Source organism: Panicum hallii, chromosome 2, assembly GCF_002211085.1.
Source record: "Panicum hallii strain FIL2 chromosome 2, PHallii_v3.1, whole genome shotgun sequence".
Lineage (NCBI taxonomy): Eukaryota > Viridiplantae > Streptophyta > Magnoliopsida > Poales > Poaceae > Panicum > Panicum hallii.
In genome coordinates this window covers 43107609-43129432 of record NC_038043.1, presented here as the reverse complement: position 1 = coordinate 43129432, position 21824 = coordinate 43107609, and the positions used below count along the sequence as shown (strand labels likewise).

Genomic DNA, 21824 nt, shown 5'->3' with positions numbered 1-21824 from the left:
GAATCCGCACCATGATGAGGATTGAGCAATGAGATGGTCTATCATGGGTGCTGGTGCGGATCGAGAAGCGATCAGGGGAGACGGAGAACGACGCCGTGGAGCAGCTCAGCGAGGCAGAGCGGGAGGAGAGCCATTCCACGAGGGCCTCCTGTGTTAAATGTGCTCAAACATTTAGGATCAGTCGGCATAGCTAGCTGAACGCTGGGCGACTCGTGTTTTTGCCGATCTTCTCCACCTAAAAAACTGTATTTGTTGGTAGTTAGGTTGGCCATCGTACCGAAGTTGTGGGGGATGTATGGAATACCTCCCCAGTTTGTATAGTCTTTTGGTCCGATTTTTCTCGTAAATTGTGTTACTCTTTTTTTATCTAACAGTATACTGCAACAAAGTTCTTGCCGTTAAAAACAATAGATGAGGCTGGAAGTTTGGAACACTAAGATCAAATGGGAGTTGGTACTCAAAGTTGTGGTCATGGCTCAGCCATAAACCAGAAGTCCAGGACAGTATAAATGCAAGGGGGGAAAATGTTCCGAGGAAAATTGAAGGAAGAAACCATTGTCTTTTCCATGGAGGCCAATGTAAATGTTCGCATGTCATTTTTCTTGGCATGTGATGCTGAAGTTGTAGCAGCAGGAGCAAAGAAACTTCACGGTACAGATTGACCGTTTATCCTCTTTCCACAAGAAGCACTATAATCGAGTCCAAGTAGAACTACACTTTAAGCACAACGCAGAAATTGGATGCGTCTGGGGATGAAATTTAGATAGAATAATATATCAGATAGTACCATAGGTAGTTCATACGACATATTCTCCATTTGCATGCTCAGTGATGCCATAAAGGGACACACATCGAGTTCCATTCTAAGGTAGCACCTTATGCATTTTTTCTTAAGAAAGTCACCAGCACTCTATCATAAGTCGCTTAGGCTTCAAGACTAAAGTCTCGTTCCTGCCATGTCTTTTCCTATACAATGTATATTTTGTGATAATGATTTGGCCAATCACGATTGCCCAAGCTAATTCTAACCAAAGCAGTCATACCAGCAACTGAATGGTTTTTACACAGAGTTCAGAAACTTCCTTCCCTCACGTAGAGTTTTGCATCTTCAGGTCATTCACCAGGTCCTCTTGCACTTGCTGCAGTGATGTATGCCCCTGGACATTGGGGAGGCACAGAGGTAGCAGAAACGATGTTGGCACCTGTAAATTGGAATAACGAAGAACCTTGTCAGTTGTCATATGGGCTCGTTGGACATGTAATTTTGGACTGCAAGCTGTGAAATAGTACCTGCAGACGATGTACACGCAGCCCTCGGCCCTCTCCACGTACATCTTGCACTTGGGGCACCTCTGCCACCTGCTCTCTCGTGCGACCTTCCTCAGCAGCAGGTCATTCTTGCCCCGCTCGTCCTTCCCGAGTCGTTGGAACTCTGCGCAGGCGATGCCGTCATGCCATGCCACCTTGCACTGTGCACAGAACATACGGCGGCAGTGTGGGCACTTAGCTTTTGTTATCGCTGCCTCACCGTGGCCACGCTCATGAACAAGCAATGCTGAGCAGTTGTTGAAGGGACAATAGAGCTTGAATGACCCCAGCGCTGAGTCACAAAGCGCAGCGCCCCACCTCTGGAACAGCTGCGGTGGGATGACGTCACGGCATTCCTCCGGGTCTAATGCACCATATTTGCATCCTGGCTCAGGGCAGCCAATGGACAACACGTTATCCTCTACTTTTGCGGTAATGTACTGGCTCACGCAGTTGATGCAGAAGAGATGTTTGCACCCAGAAATAGGAAAGAGCTCCCTGACATGCACTGCCTCCATGCATATGGTGCAGTAGAACTCACTGTCAGCCATCGCATTGACACCAGGAAAGCTTTGGCCTAGCTCCATAAGCATATCATCCAATGGCTCTTTCCGTTTTCGACTGTCCATGTCTTCAGTTGAGATCAAGGTACTATTACCCACATCAATGTTCGGATTTGCCCTTGACTTGCACAATGATTCACAAGTAGACACCACACGCTGGAGGCACTTCTGCCACTTATTCTCCCGCACAGCCTTCTTCAGCAGCAGGTCATCACTCCCCTGCTCATCATTCCTGAGCCGCTGGAAATCTTCACATGTGACGCCGTAGTGCCATGCCACCTTGCACTGTGCACAAAACATCCGGGAGCAGTGTGGGCACTCGGCTTTCCTTATTGCTGCATCGCGAGGGCCACATTCGTTGACCAGCAGAACAGAGCAGTCCATGAAGGGGCAGTAGAACTTGAATGCCCCCAGTGCCGAGTCACAGAGTGCAGTGCCCCACCTCTGGAATAGCTGCAGTGGGATAATGTCGCGGCACGACTCTGGGTCCAGTAAACCATCCTTGCACCCCGGTTCTGGGCATCCAATGGAGAACACATTATCCTCAACCTTCGTAGTGATGTACTGGTTCATGCAACCAACACAGAAAAGGTGTGTGCACCCAGCAATGGGAAAGAGGTCTTTGAGGTCTACTGTCTCCATGCATATGGTGCAGTAGTACTCGCTCCGGGCCATCACATTGGCACCCTGAGAGCATTGGCCTAGCTCCTGAAGCATAGCAACAAATGGCTTTTTCCCCTTGCAGTTGTCCATGTCTCCGATTGAAATTAAGGTAGTATGACCCACATTAATCCCTTGATGTGTCTCTAACTTTTGCAAAGATTCACAGGAGCCCACAGGATCAGGTTGCGCCATGCTCTCCTGCCTGACCTTCCTCAGTAGCAGGTCATCTAGTCTCCCCTTATCATTCCCGAGCCTCCGGAAATCTTCACAGGTGACGTCGTAGTGCCATGCCACCTTGCACTGCACACAGAACATCCTGGAGCAGCGTGGGCACTCAGCTTTCCTTATTGCTGCCTCACGTTGTCCATGTTCATCGACCAGCAGCGCCGAGCAGTCCTTGAAGGGGCAGTAGAACATGAAAGCCCCTAGCGCCAAGTCACAGAGTGCAATACCCCACCTCTGGAACAGCTGCAGTGGGATCACATCCTGGCAAGCCTCTGGACACAGTGTACCATCCTTGCATCCCGGTTGAGGGCAGCCAATGGACACCACGTTATCTTCAACCTTCTCAGCGATGTACTGGCTCAGACAGCTGATGCAGAAGAGGTGTGTGCACCCGGGAACAGCGAAGACCTCTCTGACATGCACCGTCTCCATGCACTTGGCACAGTAGAACTCACCGCTGGCCATCGCATTTGTGCCACGGGAGCATTGGCCTAGCTCCTGACGCATAATATCCGATGGTTCTTTCCCTTTGCCACTGTCCATGTCTTCCATTGAGATCAAAGTGCAATGATCCAAATCGACCCTCTGATGTGTCTCTGACTTGCAAAAGGATTCACAAGATGCAACCGCACACCTGGGCTGCCCGGTGGCCTCTGTCTCGGGTGCATATTGACAGAGGCAGGCAATGCAGATGATATGATCACAGTTGTCAGGTTTCCATGACGCTTCCAGCGACGGGATCACCAACTTGCAAACAGCACAGAACCTTTCTGGGTGAGTTGAGAAGCGGAGAACCTCTTCAGCCTGCGGATCCTCGGCCAGCACCAGATCACAAGCTAACTTGTAGATCAGGTCCAGCATTGTTGTAGCTATGTTGCTTTGCTCACTCAGTTGGAAGTGAATGAACACCCAGCGGAGGTCTCTGCTCCAAGGAAATTCAGGCTGTGAGCATGGTTCTTTACATCAAAGGAACGAGAAGGTTACGTACTGTGCATGCTAGTAAGTGCATAGTAAAAGATTTAGATTAAAGATGCAACAAGAAGCAACGCAAGCGTGAGGGCTGACACAGATACCACCAGTACAAAGAGCGGTGAACTCCTTGCAGGCATACCATCAAGCACGTGGTGTGCGCTACACGAGCGCGCGTACGGACTCGCAACAAGAACGCGTCCTACATTCAGCGGCAACCAGGCAGACGAAGTTCCTTTGAGCCGAATCCCCATCAGAAGGGATTCAACCAGAGAGCGGAAGCCAGAAGGACAAAGATCGAGCGCGCTAGCTCCTCGCAGGCATATCGTCAAGGACTTGGCGTGCCCTGCCCGATCACACCAATTCTCGCACACGCGCGGATCGCACCCCGTGTCCAGCACAGCCACACCGGCGCCAACTGCGGCGACCGGGATGAACTCGCTTGAACCCCCCACCCCCCAAACCCCATCAAGATCACGGCTTTAACGGCACGCAGAAGGGGGGTTTTCTCGCGTGCGTACCAGTGCTAGGGCGCTTCCGCGTGCCCGCTCCCAGCGGCGGGCCGGCCCCCGTGGCGTGAACCTTGGAGCGGGTCGCCGGCGACCGGCCGCGGAGCGAGCGAGGGCCCCGTGGAAACGAAGGGGCTGGTCGGGTCGGCTGCCTCGGCGCTCTGCCGATCGATCACCTGCCGCCGAAGTTACCCGGTACCTTGGCCGGTCGGTCGCTTTCAGCGAGCGCCCGCTCATGCAGATGCAGTGCCTGCACGCGCTAATCCTTTGGACTCAGCGACGTGATGGAGACACCCAGACTTGTAACATTTTTTGGGTTTACAAACTATTCGAACCTAGAATTTAGTACTGCCTACGTATTTAAAGACGACTTGGCAGTGCGCCCAGAAAAGATCGTCCAAAGAGGAGATAACAATGCGCGCCCGTGGCTTTTTATTTGCTTTTGGATCGTCAAAAGTATGCACATATCACACAAAAAGCATGTATACGCACCGATCTTCTACGCACGGCATGTACCCTGTGGCCAATGGGAACTTGACAACGCAAGGCACCACCAGCAGACACTGTCCGGTTCGATTTGGTCGCGGCTCCGGCTCGGCTTTCCGCTCTCGTAGCACGCCCTGACGCGTCCATCTCCATCCACCGTCTTCAGCTACCGTTTCGGGCATCGGATTTGCCACGTTAGCACATCCCCAGCTAGCTACCGGCGGGACCTCCGATCCCAACAAATTCAGGCGCCGCGTGTGTGGTTGGGCGCGGAGGAGGCTACGTCATTACGCCACCAGCAGTGCGCGTGTGGTTTCAGATGATCGCAGCCTATATGACTATACATTCAGGAAACATTAACCTATGGCCTTATGCAGTTCAAATTTAAAGATGGTTTGCCCTCCGAGTCATGTTTAAATGATCAAGTACAGATACCAGTTTCCAACTTGCAACACATGCCAAACATTAGTTGGCACCAACTAAACTGAGTGACCCATCCATTTATATGAAAGTACTTCGGGTCTCAAAAGTTTCTGGCAGCAAATATCTAGAAGTTCATAAGAAATTCCCATCGTATGCTCGGTGATTTCTCAAAAGCAACATACCTAGTTGCCCTGCAAGCTAGCATGATGCTTCCTAATTGCTAGAAACTGGACAGCAGCTTCAGATGTCAGCCACTACAAAAGGTTGCAAGACTAAGCTTCACTCTTGTGATGTCATTTCCTAAACCACACTTTAGTGATTATGACTAATAGACTCCGGTGCTACTTCTGCTACCGACTTATCAAATCAGAACTGCACGAGCCAGAGATAATCAAAACAGTCATAACAGCAATCAGCCGGATCTAGTAGAGTTAAGAATTCCCTTCCTTCAGTTAGGGCTTGGAAGCTTCAGGTCATTCACCAGGTTCGCTTGCAGATCTTGCAACAATGGTTATCCCTAGACATGGGGGATGCACAAAGGTAGCAGAAGCAGTGCCCACACCTGTAAATTGGAAGAAAGAAGAACGTCATCATTTGTACTCGGTGCAAAACTGTATGCTTGATCTGCAAGCAGTACCTGCAGATGATGAACACACAGCCCGTGATCCTCTCCACGTACATCTTGCACTTGGGGCACCTCTGCCACTTGCTATCCTGTGCGACCTTCCTCAGCATCAGGTCCTCCCTGCCCCGCTCATCTTTCCCGAGGCTTTGGAACTCTATGCATGTCACACCATCGTGCCATGGAACCTTGCACTGGGCACAGAACATCCGGCAGCAGTGTGGGCACTCCACATTTGTTATCACCGCCTCACCATGGCCAGGATCATCAACCAACAGAGCCGAGCACTCCTTGAAGGGGCAGTAGAATTTGAGTTCCCCCAATGATGAGTCACAGAGCGCCGCACCCCACCTCTGGAACAGCTGCAGCGGGATCACATCACGGCATGCTTCTGGGTGTAACACACCATCCTTGCACCCCGGGTCAGGGCAGCCAATAGACAGTACATTCTCCTCAACCTTTGCAGCAATGTACTGGCTCACACAACTGATGCAGAAGGTGTGTGCGCATCCATCAATGGGAAAGAATTCCCCAATGTGCATTGTGTCCATGCAGATGGAACAGTAGAACTCGCTGCTAATCATTGCATCCGCACCATGAGAGCATTGCCCAAGCTCTTGCGGCATGCCATCGAGTGGTTTTTTCCCATTGCGGCTGTCCATGTCTTCGATTGAGATCAAAGTGCCATGAGGCACCCTGATCTCATGATGCGCCTCTGCCTTGCACAAAGATTCACAAGAAGCCACTGCACACTTAGGCAGCCCGGAGGCCTCTGTGTATCGGCAGAAGCAGGCAATGCAGATGACATGGTCACAATTGTCAGGTTTCCATGAGGCCTCCAATGATTGGATCACCTGTTTGCAAAGTGCACAGACATTCTCACTCTTGAAGTGAGTTGAGAATTGGAGAACCTCTTCAACCTGCAGATCCTCAGCCAGCGCAGAATCATCAGCTGACATAGCAACCAGGTCCAGCATTGCCGTTGTAGTGTTGTGCTGTTGCTCTCTTGGTTGAACTTGATCAATACCTGGCCGAGGTCTCTTGACAAAATGAGAGAAAATATAAGAGCAGGCTAACACTAAAGGATCCAAAAGAACTGGCAAGTACATGAAAGATGAAAACTAAAGATGCAATAAGAAGCAACCCTAACTGACGCCCTGCTACCAGTACAACTAGAGGTGAGCAGGAAGGCAAATGAGCAGAAAAAAGGAGCAGGCAAAGTCCTCTCACTCATATCATCTAACCACTGGTGAAATCTGTATGGGTGCACTGACTTGGGTGAAAGAACGCCTCCGATAAATTGGAAGCCCAGCACACTGACCCACCGTGACAAACTTTCTCGAGCCACAATGTCCTGTCAAAATCATGGCTTACTGGCTTCAACCGCTAGAGAACCGTAGCCAGAAAGAGAGCGGGCGAGCTCCTTGCAGCATATCATCAAACACTTGGGGTGCGCTGTGCGCGCACACCGGATGGTGTCCAGACCACATCCTAAACTAAAGCAACCGCCGGCGAACACCACCCTTACCCGCTGCGATAGACTTTTGAACCAAAAAAAAATAATACATCAACATCACGGCGGCGGAAGGATCCCAGCAGCGAGTTCTTCCGTACGTACCAGTACTTGCTAACTCCCGTGTGTGGCCGATAACGGTGGGTACGGAAGCTTGGAACGCATCGGCGGCGCAGCACACGCGTCCGGCCCCTTGCGCGCAGCGGCGGTCGACACCTACGGAGGAAGGGCTGGATTGGATCAGACCAGAGGATGCGCTCAAGCGCGCGGCGCAGGGGAGAAGGTCCGCGCGGCAGTAGAAATAGGGGAATGGAGGTGGGATCGGGGACCGAAGCGGCCTGAAGGCTGAAGCAGTAAAGCAGATCGCCTGTTGCCGAGGTTATCGGGATACATGAAGTCACCATCACGTTAATGCAATTTTGAACGACCTGATCCTTTGGATGCCAAGGGGGGCACCTGCGTCACACGTGACACGGATAGTAAACTCTGTTTTGCATAAAGTTTTCTTTCGACGAAATTGTGTACAAAGTTCGTGTGAAATAATATGGGTGAACGGTTAAATGGAACAACAACGTCATTTAAAGGTTTCACTCAACAGGTTGCAAATTTTACAAAATGTCCACGAGATATATTTCAATTTTGGTTCGAATCTGAAAAAACATTCTTTTCAATCAGATTTTTATTAAGTTTCTCTTTAGAGAAAGTATATTGGGGTTGCCTTATAAACAAGCCTATGCATGCCATGTAATCTTGAGATGATTTATCATGCAATCTCTACAATGGTTTATTTTTTGTTCTCTTATAGTAGTATACCATATTATTTAATATAGAAAAAAGTTCGGTTTACACCCTCGAACTGTGAACTGTCACAAAAGTCTGATTTTCAACCTTCAACTACAAAATCGGATAACATAGTCCATCCAACTATCAAAATCGGACAAAATTGGCCATTTGGGTGGTTTCGAAGGTGGTTTTCTATTTTATGAAAATTAAAAATATTCAAATTTAAACTTAAAAATTCATAAATAATCCGTTTTAAATAAAAAAATATGAAGTAGGTATCAAAAATTTTCTAAAAATGTAACATATCTATTGACACTATGCTTATCATTTATTCGGATCCAATTTTTTTATATTCATAGTATTTGGTTACTTGTAGTTATGCTTATTATTTTTTAATAAATCAGATTCAAATAGAGCTATAATAGATAGGTTATATTTTTATAAAAATTTTGGTATTGGTTTCCTATTTTTCTGATTTAAAATAAATTAGTTTTTGATTTTTTAAATCTAACTAGATTTTTTATTTTTTTAAAAAAATACAAAACCACTTTCAAAAACTACTCTAAGGGCCAAATTTGCCAGATTTCAGCAGGTGGATGGTCTATGTTATCCGTTTTTGTAGTTGAAGGTTAAAAATCGGACTTCTCCGATAATTCGAAGATGTAAACCAGACTTTTCCTTTTAATATATATAGATAGAATAGACAAATATTATGAGTTGCACGGCAACAAAAACTTAAACAATGGTGGGAGAGTAGTTTCATACTTCTAAATTTTACGAAAGAACCACCTCTTACTCTTATCTCCCTCTCTCACCTTCACATCATTATACATATGAGCAGAATTGAGGACTCCAAAAGCTTGTCATGGGCATGTATGTTTGGCTGTCATGGCAACGTCATAATAAGTTAAAAATAGCCTTGTAGACAAGGCAGTTAATCAAGATAGATTTACATAATAAGGTGTCTAAAGATACTCCCGGTTCCTTGTTATTGTCGTTAAGAAGGTGTACGTACAATGTCATGTACGTTTCCAAGATAGATTTACTTGATATTGATAAAGTTAAGAATACGTTTCACGCCATGTTCCTATTTGGATCAAATTTGTCCACGTTCCTATTGTTTTTCCTTATAATTATGTCTATTATTTTTAAATAAATTAGATCTAAAGAACTTCAAATAAAACACCAACAGATAGGTTATATTTTTAGAAAAATTATGGTACCAATTTCATATTTTTCAGATTTAAATGAATTAGTTTTGAGTTTTTTAACCAGACCAGATTTTTTTGAATTTTCGGAAAATGGAAAAAGTTTGAAACCACCCCAAAATACTAAATTTAATTAATTTTATCAGTTGGATGGTCTTTGGTGTCTGGTTTTGTAGTTAGGATTGAAAATCAAACTATTATGTTGGAGAGTGAAGGTGAGACCTTTTTCTTTTCTTTTTTCCAGCTCTGCCACTATCATACTAGAGTGTCCGATCCACCTGCCGAATCGTGAGGTAAGTGATAATGTACCTAATGGGAGGTTGACACGGAGAATATTTGAGATCATTTTCAGGACGGGAGCCGGGAGGGGATGCATGCAGAGAGACGACGAAGTGACGAGCGCCTGAGTCTGAGAGGCGAGAAGAAACGCACCATGATTCTTGTTCCACTTCCACCCCCACCTGCCCGAGCACCATCGCGGTCATCATTTTTGCCCTCCTTTTGTGAGCTGCCGCAGCGAAATCACTTGATAAAGCCTTACCTTGGCATGAGGACCTAACTCTCTACAACCGCAGCGCGAGACCAGCGCTGCAGCGCAAGGCCGCTGGCACGATAGTGAGAACTGAGAAGTAACTTCTGCCCGTGGGCTGCAGCTTGGTGGAATATCAAGAAATGACAGTATGCGATGCCATGAAATGACAGTAAATTATGTCATGTTAAATAAAATAGATAAGGTCGTAGGGGCAATCAGACGAGACAATGAAAGGAAAACGTAAGCAGAGGTGGCCCCCAGAATTTAAAATAAATAAAACTTCTGCACACGAACCCTACACAGGAATTTCATGGTAGGCGAACCGTTTATCCAAAGCTAGGTTTCCATATATCAAAACAACATATAAACTTATTCCTTGATGCAGCACACTGATCCTTCAAGAGAAACTTGCAGGGGTGCAGTTTCAGGATATTTCAAGCCACAAAATATGATTATGTTCTCCCAGAGCTGTGACATTGTGACAACAATGAAACGAAAAAAAGAAAAGAAAAGGAAAGAAAATACTTCCAGTTCGCATCATTGGTAATAGCAGAATATATAGGTGAGTTGAAAGCTCCTGGTCTTCGTGCATGGCTTCCTATGCAACATTATGACGCTGCATATGAAATATGATTCTGTCTCTTGGGAGCAAAAAACACATTTGTGGCGGCAGGGTGTTCCAAATGTCCAGGTTTCTCCGTATGTCATGGCATTTTGCGCCCTGGCACCTGACGAAAATCAGATTAGTACAGATAACTAGAGATATCAAGTTCACCATGCTAATAAAATTTAACAAATAGATTTCTCCACCATGACAGTTTGAGCAAGTGCAATTCGCCACAGGCAGCTGGGTTCCAGCAGGCACACACACCCTTCCACTTAACCCAGCAAAAGAACATAATTCACACTCAGATATATAGTGATAATATGAGGCTGCTTGCAGACAGTATAGTTAATGATGTATGCAGTACGCATGCTATCCAAAAACCTCCCTTTTATCTAAAACATTGCCTAGTTTCATGTATTCCTTTGGCCATGAATTCATAAGTGACTATACAGATGGAAAACATGGGATGTGCCTAATAAGTAGTTAGTTGACCATATGTCCAAATGATAAAAATAAAATAAAATCACAACACGTGATAGATCAACCAAAAACATAATACATCATAAATTAACTTTTTGAGTGCGATGGTGATTAATTACGCTCATAGGATACAAACACTACAATATCATGAAAATTGTTAGCAATAATAATATTTCACCTTCACAGCAGAAGGCTAATTAGAAAATGCTTTCCAAGATAAATTGTTTGGTCAAGTCAGACAGTTCTAGAAATTAGTCATATATGTGTATCAGCCATATATAAGGTTCTATAATATATATAGGCTACCTTAATAGTAGATCACATGCAAGATACTAAATGGTGCTTTGGCCAGCAGAACATATAATGACATCACCTTAATTAACAATTAGGTATACATACCTACTAAATAGTTCTAAAACAACAGAGTCGGTAAGAACTTGTCTCCTTAAGCACCCCATAATAACTAGGCACAAAGAGAAACTAATTTAGACATGATCTTATAATTTATCATCTTATACTACATAGTACCATCTTGAATAGTACTACACGAACTTATTGTCGATCAATCTGTATATACACTATATTGTTCCATAAACAATGGATAGGCTATATAAAATACTCTTTTCAAATATTAATCATATATATATAGGAGTACATAAATGCTAGAGAGACCATAACAAAAATATAAAGTAACTTGTGTATACAAAGTGAAGCGAAAATTTTGTTGCATATATAGAAATATTTGACAAACAAATCTGGTTATCATATTATTTATGTTGACGCCAACTTTACTTAATACTCATTCAATAAATTGACTCTTCATAACTTGAATTTGATTGACACCAAGTTAAAAATATATATAACTTGCATAGACATATGCTCAATAAATCTTGCTAACAACACTATTTGTGGGTGCACTGTAAATTCTCAATCCTCAACCGAGCTCTTCAATCTCTAATCGTTAATTATTAGAACCCATATAATTGAATTTGTTAATTGGCTTTCTATCTACATGATCAACAAATTGTCATGTAAATAGAAAAATGTTAATGTGAAAGATTTTTAAATCAAACCATGCAACTAGTTAAACTACATGTACCTCCAATTCTAAATATATAATGTTTTAATTTTTGCGAGAGAAATTGTAGTAAACAAAATGACTGACCTTGTGTCTTGTGTCCTTGTTGTACACACAGTTACAGGAAGAAATCTACATAAACACCCCCCCCCCCTCCAACTATTGTGGTCGGATTACTTCACCCCAAACTAAAAAATCAGATATTTAACCCCTCCAACTTCGCAAAACCGTTTACTTAACCCCCTATCTAGTTTTGCATATTTTAGCCACGTGGCATGCTGAGCTGGACAGATACACTGAGTGGACCTGTTGACATGTGGGCCCCACATGTGAGTGGATAATTCTTCTCTCATCTCTTCTTCTTCCTATCCCCTTTCTCCCTGAGCCCCGCCACCGCGACAAGGGCGGCCATCTCCTATCCCAAGCGACGCTGCAATGGGACATGTCAACGACCTTCAGCCTCAGGCACACCGCCACCAACGCCTCCAGCCTGCGCCACCCGACCCTGCTCGCCCTCGTCGGCGCACCTACCACACGCCCAGCTCGCCGCCCTTGCCGCCGCCTCCGTGGGGCAGCAGCACATTGAGAGGTCAAGCACGGCGAGGGCCAAGAAGGTGCAGGACCCTCTACTCCCTTCTTCTCCCCTCGCCTCTCCCCTATGGCCGCTCATCTAACCTCGTCCCCACGGCTGACCTGTGTTGTGTGCCCGCCTCGGTGCCACCGCAGGCACTCCGCCCTACGAGCTCACCTCGACGTCGCCACTGGTGCGTCGCCCCCCCCCCCACACACACACACTGCGGGCCTGCTCGGCCGCCCATGGCGCTTCCCCACCTGTGCCGTCAGGCCGAGGTGAGTGGCCATGGGAGAAAGGGCAGGGGAGAAGAAGAAAAAGAAGAGAAGGGATAAGACCTTCTCAATGACAAGTGGACCCCACATTTCGGCCGGTCCAACTCAGCATGCCATGCGGCTAAAACCACTATGCAAAACCAGATAGGGGGTTAACTAAATTGTTTTGCGAAGTTGGAGGGGTTAAATATCCGGTTTTTTAGTTTGGGGGGTGAACTAGTCCGACCCCAATAGTTGGGGGTGTCATGTAGACTTCTTCCCATAGTTACAAAAGCTGTTAACTTTTTTCTATTAGATACAAGCTATGGGAAAAGTATAAATAAGGTCTAACAAAGCAAAATGCCTCGAAGCTGCATGCTGACTTTTACTAAGAAAGGGTATATTTGGAACTAGAGGGAATACTAAAGCTTAAAATGTGTTTTTTTAAGATCCTTGTACCAACATATGATACATAATGATTTCACAATCTTACCAATATGGTCACAACAATTGCAGAAAACAGAAGAGAGATCAGAGAGTTGGAGGCCACATAATGTCAGACCGCTATTAGCATAAATGGTACAAAAAAAGGCCAATACTATCAACAATATGGTCCAAGGTGTGAATGTTTTACTTCTAAGTGGACCACTCTTTCTCTCTTAATACAAAGATACGCAACTCTCCTGCGTGTTTGAGAAAAAAAAATGACATAATAGTAGGGATACAAGTTATATATATTTTGGGTTATTGGGTCGACCCAAAAAGTTGATAAAATGAAGTAGAATGTCATTATGGGTAAATAACTTGGGAGGAGAAATGAACTAGAGTGGCATGCCATCGTAATTAATTAGCTGACCAAAAACACTATTGGGTACCCACTTGCATCCTTACATAATAGGAAATATGATGAGAGAGAGGTATTTTACCATTTGGATAATCCAGATAACTCTTTGCTTAAAGATAAGTTATAGTCAACCAGAAAATCAACTTAAAGTTACCGATTCCAAAATGTCTTTTTCACACTTGTTAAAACATCATATTTACATATTTGATCCAAACACTTCATTTGGTACACATCATGTTGCTCTTTCCATCCTATTCATCAGTACCACATTGCGCTTCTTGGATCTAGTTCATAGTTTTACTAAGATCCAACAAAATTATTATTAGAATGCGCATATGATATTTCCCTTATGTATGTAGTGTCTACTAGTTTATATATCTATTAATTTATTTTACCTACAAACAAGACTACTTCAGCTCTTTTTCTGTGTGTCATTTTCAGTTTGTTAATAGTTTTTTTTTTCTTTGGGAGACTTCAAGAAGATACATAATATAGCTACCTGCACATATTCCATACAATGTTTGATACATTTCCAAGGCTCAGTTTTGTTGCTCATTTCAGTCATCATGGGCATTGAGGAGACAAACTGGTGTAAGATAAGGACATATAGCACCCTATCCTATTAGTGTACATAAAGCTAAAATGTGTTAGATTCTTTAGCTTAGAATCACTTCTGTTCTGTTAAGAACAGAAGAGAGACATGAGAGGAGTGTTTTTGTGGAGTGAAGCTAACAATATATATTTCTATATTACACAAGCTTGGATACATCTGAGGGTTACAGGAATTTTAGGTCGGTGCTACAGTACTGCTACAGTAACCGACATTATGTCAGCTAAAGTAAAATCCAAATTTACTACTTCTAGCAGTTGTCAACAGCTGCCTATAACTTAATGGCTAAGCAAAGTATATCTAACCCTACTGGTCAAAACAAAACAAAACTCATGGATTATCTCACAAAATGACAAACAAAAAAGAACTGAGATACCATTTTAGGATATTACCACTATGACACGTGTATGTTTAGACTGCATGTGTGCAAAGAAATTATTTGACTAGAAATCATTTTAGGTTTGATTTTTCTTACAGTAGTTTGGTGGACTAGAGCTTATAATTATATTTATCTACTTTTTTATGACACGGACTCCATGTGACACCAGCTATCTAGATTCTAATTTACAATCCTCATTTGCATTAACATCTATGCTATGGTTGTATTTGGTTAGATAATTTTCTGTAACAAGTTATTAAATAAAATAAAACCGGATGGTATGGGACGACAAATAATTAAATTGGACTTAGATGACTTATTTGCACCAAACATAATAGTTGAGTGGCACAAGTCAACAAAATAGAATGGTTTTGTTAGTTAATACCAATTTTGACTTATTATTTATATCAAATAAAATAGTGTCCAAAGGCCAACCATCAACAAAAAAAAAATGCACAATGTACAAGTCAACCAACGTCACCTAAACAATAACGTTTACAATGCATGAATAGTAGGGTAAAAAGGTATGAGGAGGAGCATATCCATATACCCCTACAGTGATCTTGCTGCAACTGCAAGTATACGATGATCATGAAGTGTAATAAGTGGTGGTTATTTGATTATTAAATAAGGACACCAATATCCAAGTTGATAAAATAGACTTTGCAGCATATGTATGCTAAGGCCTTCAAAAGATCAGCTTTGAGTATTGTTTTTCGACATGAACATTTTCCTGTCCAAAAGCTCTGTAAGATTCAGTGTCGAATGCAAGTTAAACATATTTTTATAATTGAGATTTCAATTACTTTCAGGAGCAGAGACTGCAACCAGCACCTTATCTCCTTGTTCTGCTAAGGAATTAGTCACTACTTAACTCTCAGAATGAAATAATTTCATGCACTGTTACAGTTTGCAAGAGGAAACTAATAATATAAACGCTAGTTAATTTTGATAAAAAAACTGTTAGATAGAAGCTAGAGTGCCCACATTGCCATTAGAAACTTCATCTGTTAGATATTGTCAAGAAAATTTGTAAAGCCAAAACAACATCCATCCAAATTTTTATCTTTTTCAGTTTCTGATGTCCAAATATATATGCGAATATAACATATAATTAAAACTGGAACCAAGCAGTGACCCGTATATGTGGTGTTTATTAACTGCTGTTTAATTTTACATGACCAAGGCAAAAATACATCTTTTGTGACTAGCTGAAACTTCAGTAACAAACTAATGAGCGACAACTTAAACTCAATGTGCCATGCATACAGCAACAAACTATAGTTTTTGCACTTCCATCACATAGAACTGCCTGCAAAGATTTACATGATCAATTAAAATAAATATCTTTTGAAGCTAGCTGCAACTTCTGTACTAATAAACTAATGAATTACAACAGCTTTGTGGTAGCATGCAGCAATAGCTTGGAGAACCTCGACTACAGTTTTACACTAGAGTACTGGAATGGAGATGGCACAAAGTTGAAGGATGCAACAAATGATATATAGAAGCACTGAAAAAATGATACATGCTTGCAAGTAAGGTAGTATTGCATATAGTAGTGTGAAATCCCCCAAGTTGATTGTTCCAATCAATGGCTTCAACAAGCCCTCTATTCTGCATACAATAAAACGACCAAGTGTTGCACTGTGCTACTACAAATTTCCCAGATGGGAGATCATATACAGGACTGATAAAAACCGGCCATAAATTAAGCAAATTAGGTGGGCAAGAAAGAAGATAAGCTTGAACTTAAGGCTAACTAAGCCTATATTATCTGGGAGATTGACACCGGTTCACTCGAATTAAGAACAACACACACACAAGAGATAAACTGAACACCAGAGACAAACAATTGCATGACTGAAACTCGAATTGACAACAAGAAACTCTTAGCTAGCTCATATCACACGTATGAATGCACCATGAGATGCAAAATCCCCAATCGCCCTCAGAGACGAAACCATCCATGAAAAAACTCTAAAACAAGGCAAGTAACAACATAAGCACAATACCACAAATAGATCAGGTACGAGGAGGCATGCACACACTCTAGCAGAGACTAGGACGAGAGAGGAAGAAGCATGGACTCACCGGCCGGGGAAGAAACATCATTTCCAGATCTGGTAGTCGCCGGCGGCGGCGGTAGGTGCCCCCCTCCCTTTCCACTTGCACCTCGCAGATCTGCCTCCGACCACCGTCTTCATGGCTGCCTCCTGCCTAGGCACCTACTTCCCAGCACTCACAGCGCACCACATGAGATGAGCAAAACAAGAGGGCAAAAAGATCCAGTTTTTGCTGTCAAATCTTTACGGAAAGGAAGAGGAAAGAGTACATAAGTGAGAGAGGAGGAGGGAGAAGGGGTAGCAAGGACTAGTCAAACAGTGCTTTCCGTTAAGCACACCTGGGGAGGCGAGCAAAGCCAGGTGTTAATCAAACCATCACGCGTCCTCCTCCCCCAAGGCTGAAGGCCCCTGCTAATAATCCATTATCGGAAGCCACAAAGACAGCAACGACAACCTCGCCGAGAAAAGAAACGCGGCCGGCGCGAGGATCCATGGCGTGCATGCGCGGGGCGGCTGCCTGAAATTTAAGAGTACCTTGTTCCAAAGGGCAGGCCGTAGGAATCCGAGCAGGAGACAAGATAAGATTGCAGGTGGGGACACGGCAAGGCCGGCAGCGCCTAACAAGACGAACAGTACCGCCACAGCCGGCACGGCCACGGCGACCGATGCGAGAACGTCTGCACGACGACGCAGCGGCGCGCACCGATCAGCGATGGATGATGGAAGTGGGAGGGGGGAGATGGATGCGGCGGAACAAGTCCCGAGGAGGAGAGAGAGCTGACAGAGAGAGAAGTGAGCACGCAACAGCAGCTGCGTCTAGGCATCCATCCATCCACCCGTCGTCTTTCATCTCGCAAGAAGCAGCCGTATTCAGATGCAGTCTGTGCCGCTGCGTGCTCACTCTCTTCTGTCAGCCACAGTACCACCATGTCCAGCGCCCCGCCCCATCCCATCGTCGACCACCGCTGCAAAGTGCCAAGGCGCAGCAAGAACTCGACACGAAGAGAGAAAGCACGAAAGGGGGACCGGCGAGAGATATAGGAACCAAACCCCGTTACACAGACTTATCATCATCGTCGGCTTTCCCGAATTGGGGACGAAGGCGGAAGCAACCGGCCAGATCTGGGAGGGCTATCCTACTGGCTGAGCTTCTTCAACCGTTCTGGTGGTATAACCCATCAAGGTGGGCTTATATAGAGGAGATGGTCCCCTAAGTACCTTCCCTGTTCATGCTAGTGGTGTCGTATAGCTACTGCTGCTAGGGTTGGACTTGGGAAGATAGGGTTTCATGAGGACGGGATTCTGCTCATTTTTTATTTCATTTAGGGATATACTCGCTCAAGGTGCTGATTATTGCTATGCATATATACTAGCTACGATGGTACCTTTTGTGCGAGTATCTATGATAAATTTCGAGACGAGAGACTCTGCTCCGTACTTTCATGTGTGAAGTCTTTTCGCCGAATTCATTCCCGCACTTACAACACTTCTAACTAATCCATTGCGGTGGACACGGCATATATTCACTTAAAGTTAGTATTCACTTAAAGCTAACTTGCCGGTGTTATATTTTCTTATATTTTAGTGGCTAAAAGGGTTAGACTATTGTCTACTATCTTTATCCGGTGTTTCTATGATATTCTTTATTTATTGTAGGTATGTATAGATTTCTTTACTTTTACAACATAGTCTTGTCATGAGTCGATATATTTGCTTTTTCGCTTATGTCAATCCAATGAGTGCTCGACAGCTTTTATCAGTATTCCTAATGATATATATCAATTGTTGTGCTAAAATCAAATTAAAGACAATAGAATAAAATGCAAATTGTTATTGTTTTTCTAATGGTGGCTCCATGTAGCTTAACCAATTGAGAAGACTTGCATGTAGTCTAGACTAGATGGTCCCCTAATTACACTGTTCTCGCTGCACGCGTGTTACCGTTACACTTGAGGATCGGATGCTGTTCATTTTGCTTGTGCAGGTCCACTCAACCCACGGTGCATGCTGTACCTGCAGCGATGCTGCTACGCTTACCAACGTTCTCATGAATTCAACCAGCAAAATACCCCGCGCAAATAGCGCGGGTCGCAAATTCTTTTTTCAATCTTCATGGTTTTGTCAGATTATCTTATTGAATTTTTTCCAGATGCATGGCACAATATCTCAAAATCTGATCCATGTTGAGTTTTTTCTTATCCTTTCATTTTAGTTAGTTATTCCTTGTAAGATATTGCTATTAAATTGTGCTTCTCCATGGCCATTCCAATGGTTTTTTCTTCTAATTGTTGTCACGCTCCCTAAATTGCACAGTAATGGTCTATTTTGTAGGACTTTGGCTCCTTCCAAATGACTTTAACTTTGGCTTTAATGGTGAAACTAATTTTTTAGCTGAAACCATTTTAGAAATATTTGGCAAAATAATTTTCTTAATAATAATTTATTAATTCTAGGAACACTTTGGAGCTTGAGGAGGAAGGAGAGCTGGTGAAACTACTTTTTTCACTCCTCTCTATTGTAAGCCGTTTGGGGATTAGTCGGGTTGTTGCGTGAAGCCATTCTATTTTTACTTATTTAGTAGGATTTCACGAAAGTTCTTGGAGAAGTCATTGATGAAGTCCTAGCAAACAGACTCTAACAATCTTAAGTGTCACTTGTGGTACCGCAAAACGGCGTTGGTGTTTGAGATGTTAACAATGTGATAACGTGTATATCAAGGCTCAATGAACGCTATGTTCAAGCCACCACTAAGCTATCTATCAATGAGGATTGATTTGTAACCTTTAATAATTGTCCGTAGCTTGACCTAAACTAGAAGCATACATCTTTCTGCGGTTTTTCAAACTAATACTATAGTAAAACTGGAGGTCATAATGGGGCAATTGCCACAACGTAGTTGATGTACTTTGTAGTGCTGGACAACATCTCAAGCAAGTTACACACAGGTAATTGAGGTAATGGTTAACGGGTTATTCTAAAAGCAGCAAAGGAAAAGTATACCAGTACCAACAATTAGGGATGGCAGTTGGACCTGTGGACACCCGCTGGTCTTGCGAATCGGGTGTAGGGCCTTCTTTTCACCTACGGGTGCCCTGTGGGCCCCATAATAAAAGTTTGTATAAGATTTTTTCTATAAATTTAGATCTAGAGATGTATACAACCGATCAAATTAAACAAAATTTTCTAGTGTAAGCATTCTCATGCATAATATGATTTTTTTATTGCTATGACTTGTGTTCGTTTGTATTTGATGCTTAATTGATAATTTGTATGCTAAAATATTAATGCTTGGTGTATATAGTAATGATTGTGTTGTTAACGCACCAACGGTTGACCTGAAACCCGACCAATAATCCGTGGGTGTGATTTTTCACCCGCGGGTCTAGTCGGGGGGGGGGGGGGCATGACAAAATAAAGTAAATCTTGTCGAGGATGGGTTTTTACTTCACCCGCACCAGACCCGACCCATGGCCATCCCTAGTGGCAAGAGTATGAAAAATTTAGATAATTTGCTTCCAAGTATCGGTGGAAACTGAAATACCACTTTTCATTATTTTATTTGTATTGATGTATTTATTTATTTACTTATCTAGAATATTATAGTTTCCATTTATTTTCATATTAAAGTACATATTAATTGTATTCACCAACCTTTTTTGATTTACCTAAACCAATAGATTATTATAAAAATAAAAAAATATTGTTTTAGTTTCAAGTTAAATTATATATCGATCGTATTCGTGCATTCAGGTACGTGCGTGTAGCTCAGTTATCATCAAGCTCATGGCCGAGCTCGTGGTAGACGGCACTTGAGAGTTTGCCTTGTCCCACGGCACTTGAGAGGCTGCCTTGTCCCAGACGTTCAGGATCTCCCTGTCCCCTTCCTCAAGCTCGTGGTCGTTTCATCTTGTACATGTGCATGAGTTTTGAACCAACGTGATTATACATTGTTGCATAAATAAAGGAACTTATTTGCAACCGATGGTAGCAGTAGTTGGAGAGGGACTATTCTATATTTAGATGGACTCCAAAGTTAGCAGTGACTCAAACTTGGTAGTCCGTAATTCATTGATCATGGACAGTTATGATGGTCGATAGAGGCACACAAAAATGCAAGTTTTTTTATTTGTTTAATTTAATTCTGAAATTGTACACTTATTAATCGTATTCAACATAGACTCTTGAGTTCTCTGGAGTTCTTTTGGACCGTTAGATCTTCATAAAATCAATCGGTATAAATTCTTATCTTCTTTAGATTAACTCCTTATCTCTTTTAGATTAACGTGGGAATTTCTAGATCTTCTCGGTGAACATGGTGGTTTCTTTTAACACTATTGTATTAAGATAATAGATAGATAACAAGAGGGTCTCATTCACAATTTCGAGGGGTGAAGTGATCGTTAAATTCATTGGCTTATATATGGTATTTGTACGTTTCCTGTTGCGGACTAATGAAAATAGCAAATATGTTCTATTTTCATCTATATTATTACCAACTTTACTACTATACAAACTAATCTAAAAGAATTGCATAAATCTGTATCTAAGTTAGCTGGTTATATTATCATAAAAGTGCGGTGATGTAACCTTAAAATAATATTTAAATTACCCATTTGGACATTGTAAAAGACAATCTAAAGTAACTTCACTAATCCTAGAACATTGTATCATGCATCCTAAATGAGGGCCACAGAGAATGTTTTGATGACATAGCCTGGCACAGAGTTCCGACTCCTCCAATAGTAGGAGCTAGCTGGTAGTTATAAGACGTGTCACATCTACCTCAATAAAAGTTAGCATAAAAGATCACTTCTCCAATGGTGTGCCTTTACACATCAAATTCTCGGCACTTATCCACAAGAATTTTTAAACAAAAGCTAATCTGGGATCCAAAAACAAAAAAGGAAAAGATGATTGAAGGAGATATAAGTGTTGGCCTACCACACATGAAAAGATGATTTGAGATAACCTCTTGATTAAGATCTAGCTCTTCTCTTCCTCCTCTCCCTCTCTCATTCACATAGGAAAATAAGATGAGATGGAATTTAAAATCTCGCGCATGTGTTATCGATGGCGGATTCAAGACCTGGCGATCATGGAGCCTCGCCCAGGCTCATCTACGTTTGAGTCC

The 21824-nt window shown here is 43.1% G+C and overlaps 2 protein-coding genes and 1 long non-coding RNA gene across 7 annotated transcripts; all 3 read right to left on the bottom strand.

Moving 5' to 3' along the window:
• Nucleotides 1-796: 796 nt before the first annotated feature.
• LOC112882066 lies at nt 797-4574 on the bottom strand. Its single transcript, XM_025947042.1, has 3 exons — nt 4250-4574; nt 1291-3681; nt 797-1202 (listed from the first exon to the last, which is right to left on the bottom strand). The coding sequence occupies exons 2-3, from the start codon at nt 3618-3620 to the stop codon at nt 1118-1120; spliced, it is 2415 nt and encodes an 804-aa protein (XP_025802827.1). The 5' UTR covers nt 3621-3681; nt 4250-4574; the 3' UTR covers nt 797-1117.
• A 532-nt stretch (nt 4575-5106) lies between these two features.
• Nucleotides 5107-7655, bottom strand: LOC112882067 (probable E3 ubiquitin-protein ligase RNF144A-A). Of its 2 annotated transcripts, XM_025947044.1 has the most exons (4): nt 7611-7647; nt 7387-7497; nt 5784-6795; nt 5107-5708 (listed from the first exon to the last, which is right to left on the bottom strand). In XM_025947044.1, exons 3-4 carry the CDS (start codon nt 6743-6745, stop codon nt 5624-5626), a joined length of 1047 nt encoding a protein of 348 aa, XP_025802829.1. In that variant the 5' UTR covers nt 6746-6795; nt 7387-7497; nt 7611-7647; the 3' UTR covers nt 5107-5623. The 2 variants fall into 2 exon arrangements, with proteins under 2 accessions (XP_025802829.1, XP_025802828.1); XM_025947043.1 differs by having other exon boundaries at nt 5784-6808; nt 7387-7655.
• A 1893-nt stretch (nt 7656-9548) lies between these two features.
• LOC112881395 lies at nt 9549-17882 on the bottom strand. 4 transcript variants are annotated; one of them, XR_003226458.1, is made up of 4 exons: nt 17476-17882; nt 16722-17370; nt 9814-10532; nt 9561-9733 (listed from the first exon to the last, which is right to left on the bottom strand). It is a non-coding gene; the product is annotated as an uncharacterized LOC112881395 (long non-coding RNA). The 4 variants fall into 4 exon arrangements; XR_003226457.1 differs by having other exon boundaries at nt 9549-9733; nt 9814-10525; nt 16722-17882; XR_003226456.1 differs by having other exon boundaries at nt 9550-9733; nt 16722-17882.
• Between the last annotated feature and the right edge of the window lie 3942 nt (nt 17883-21824).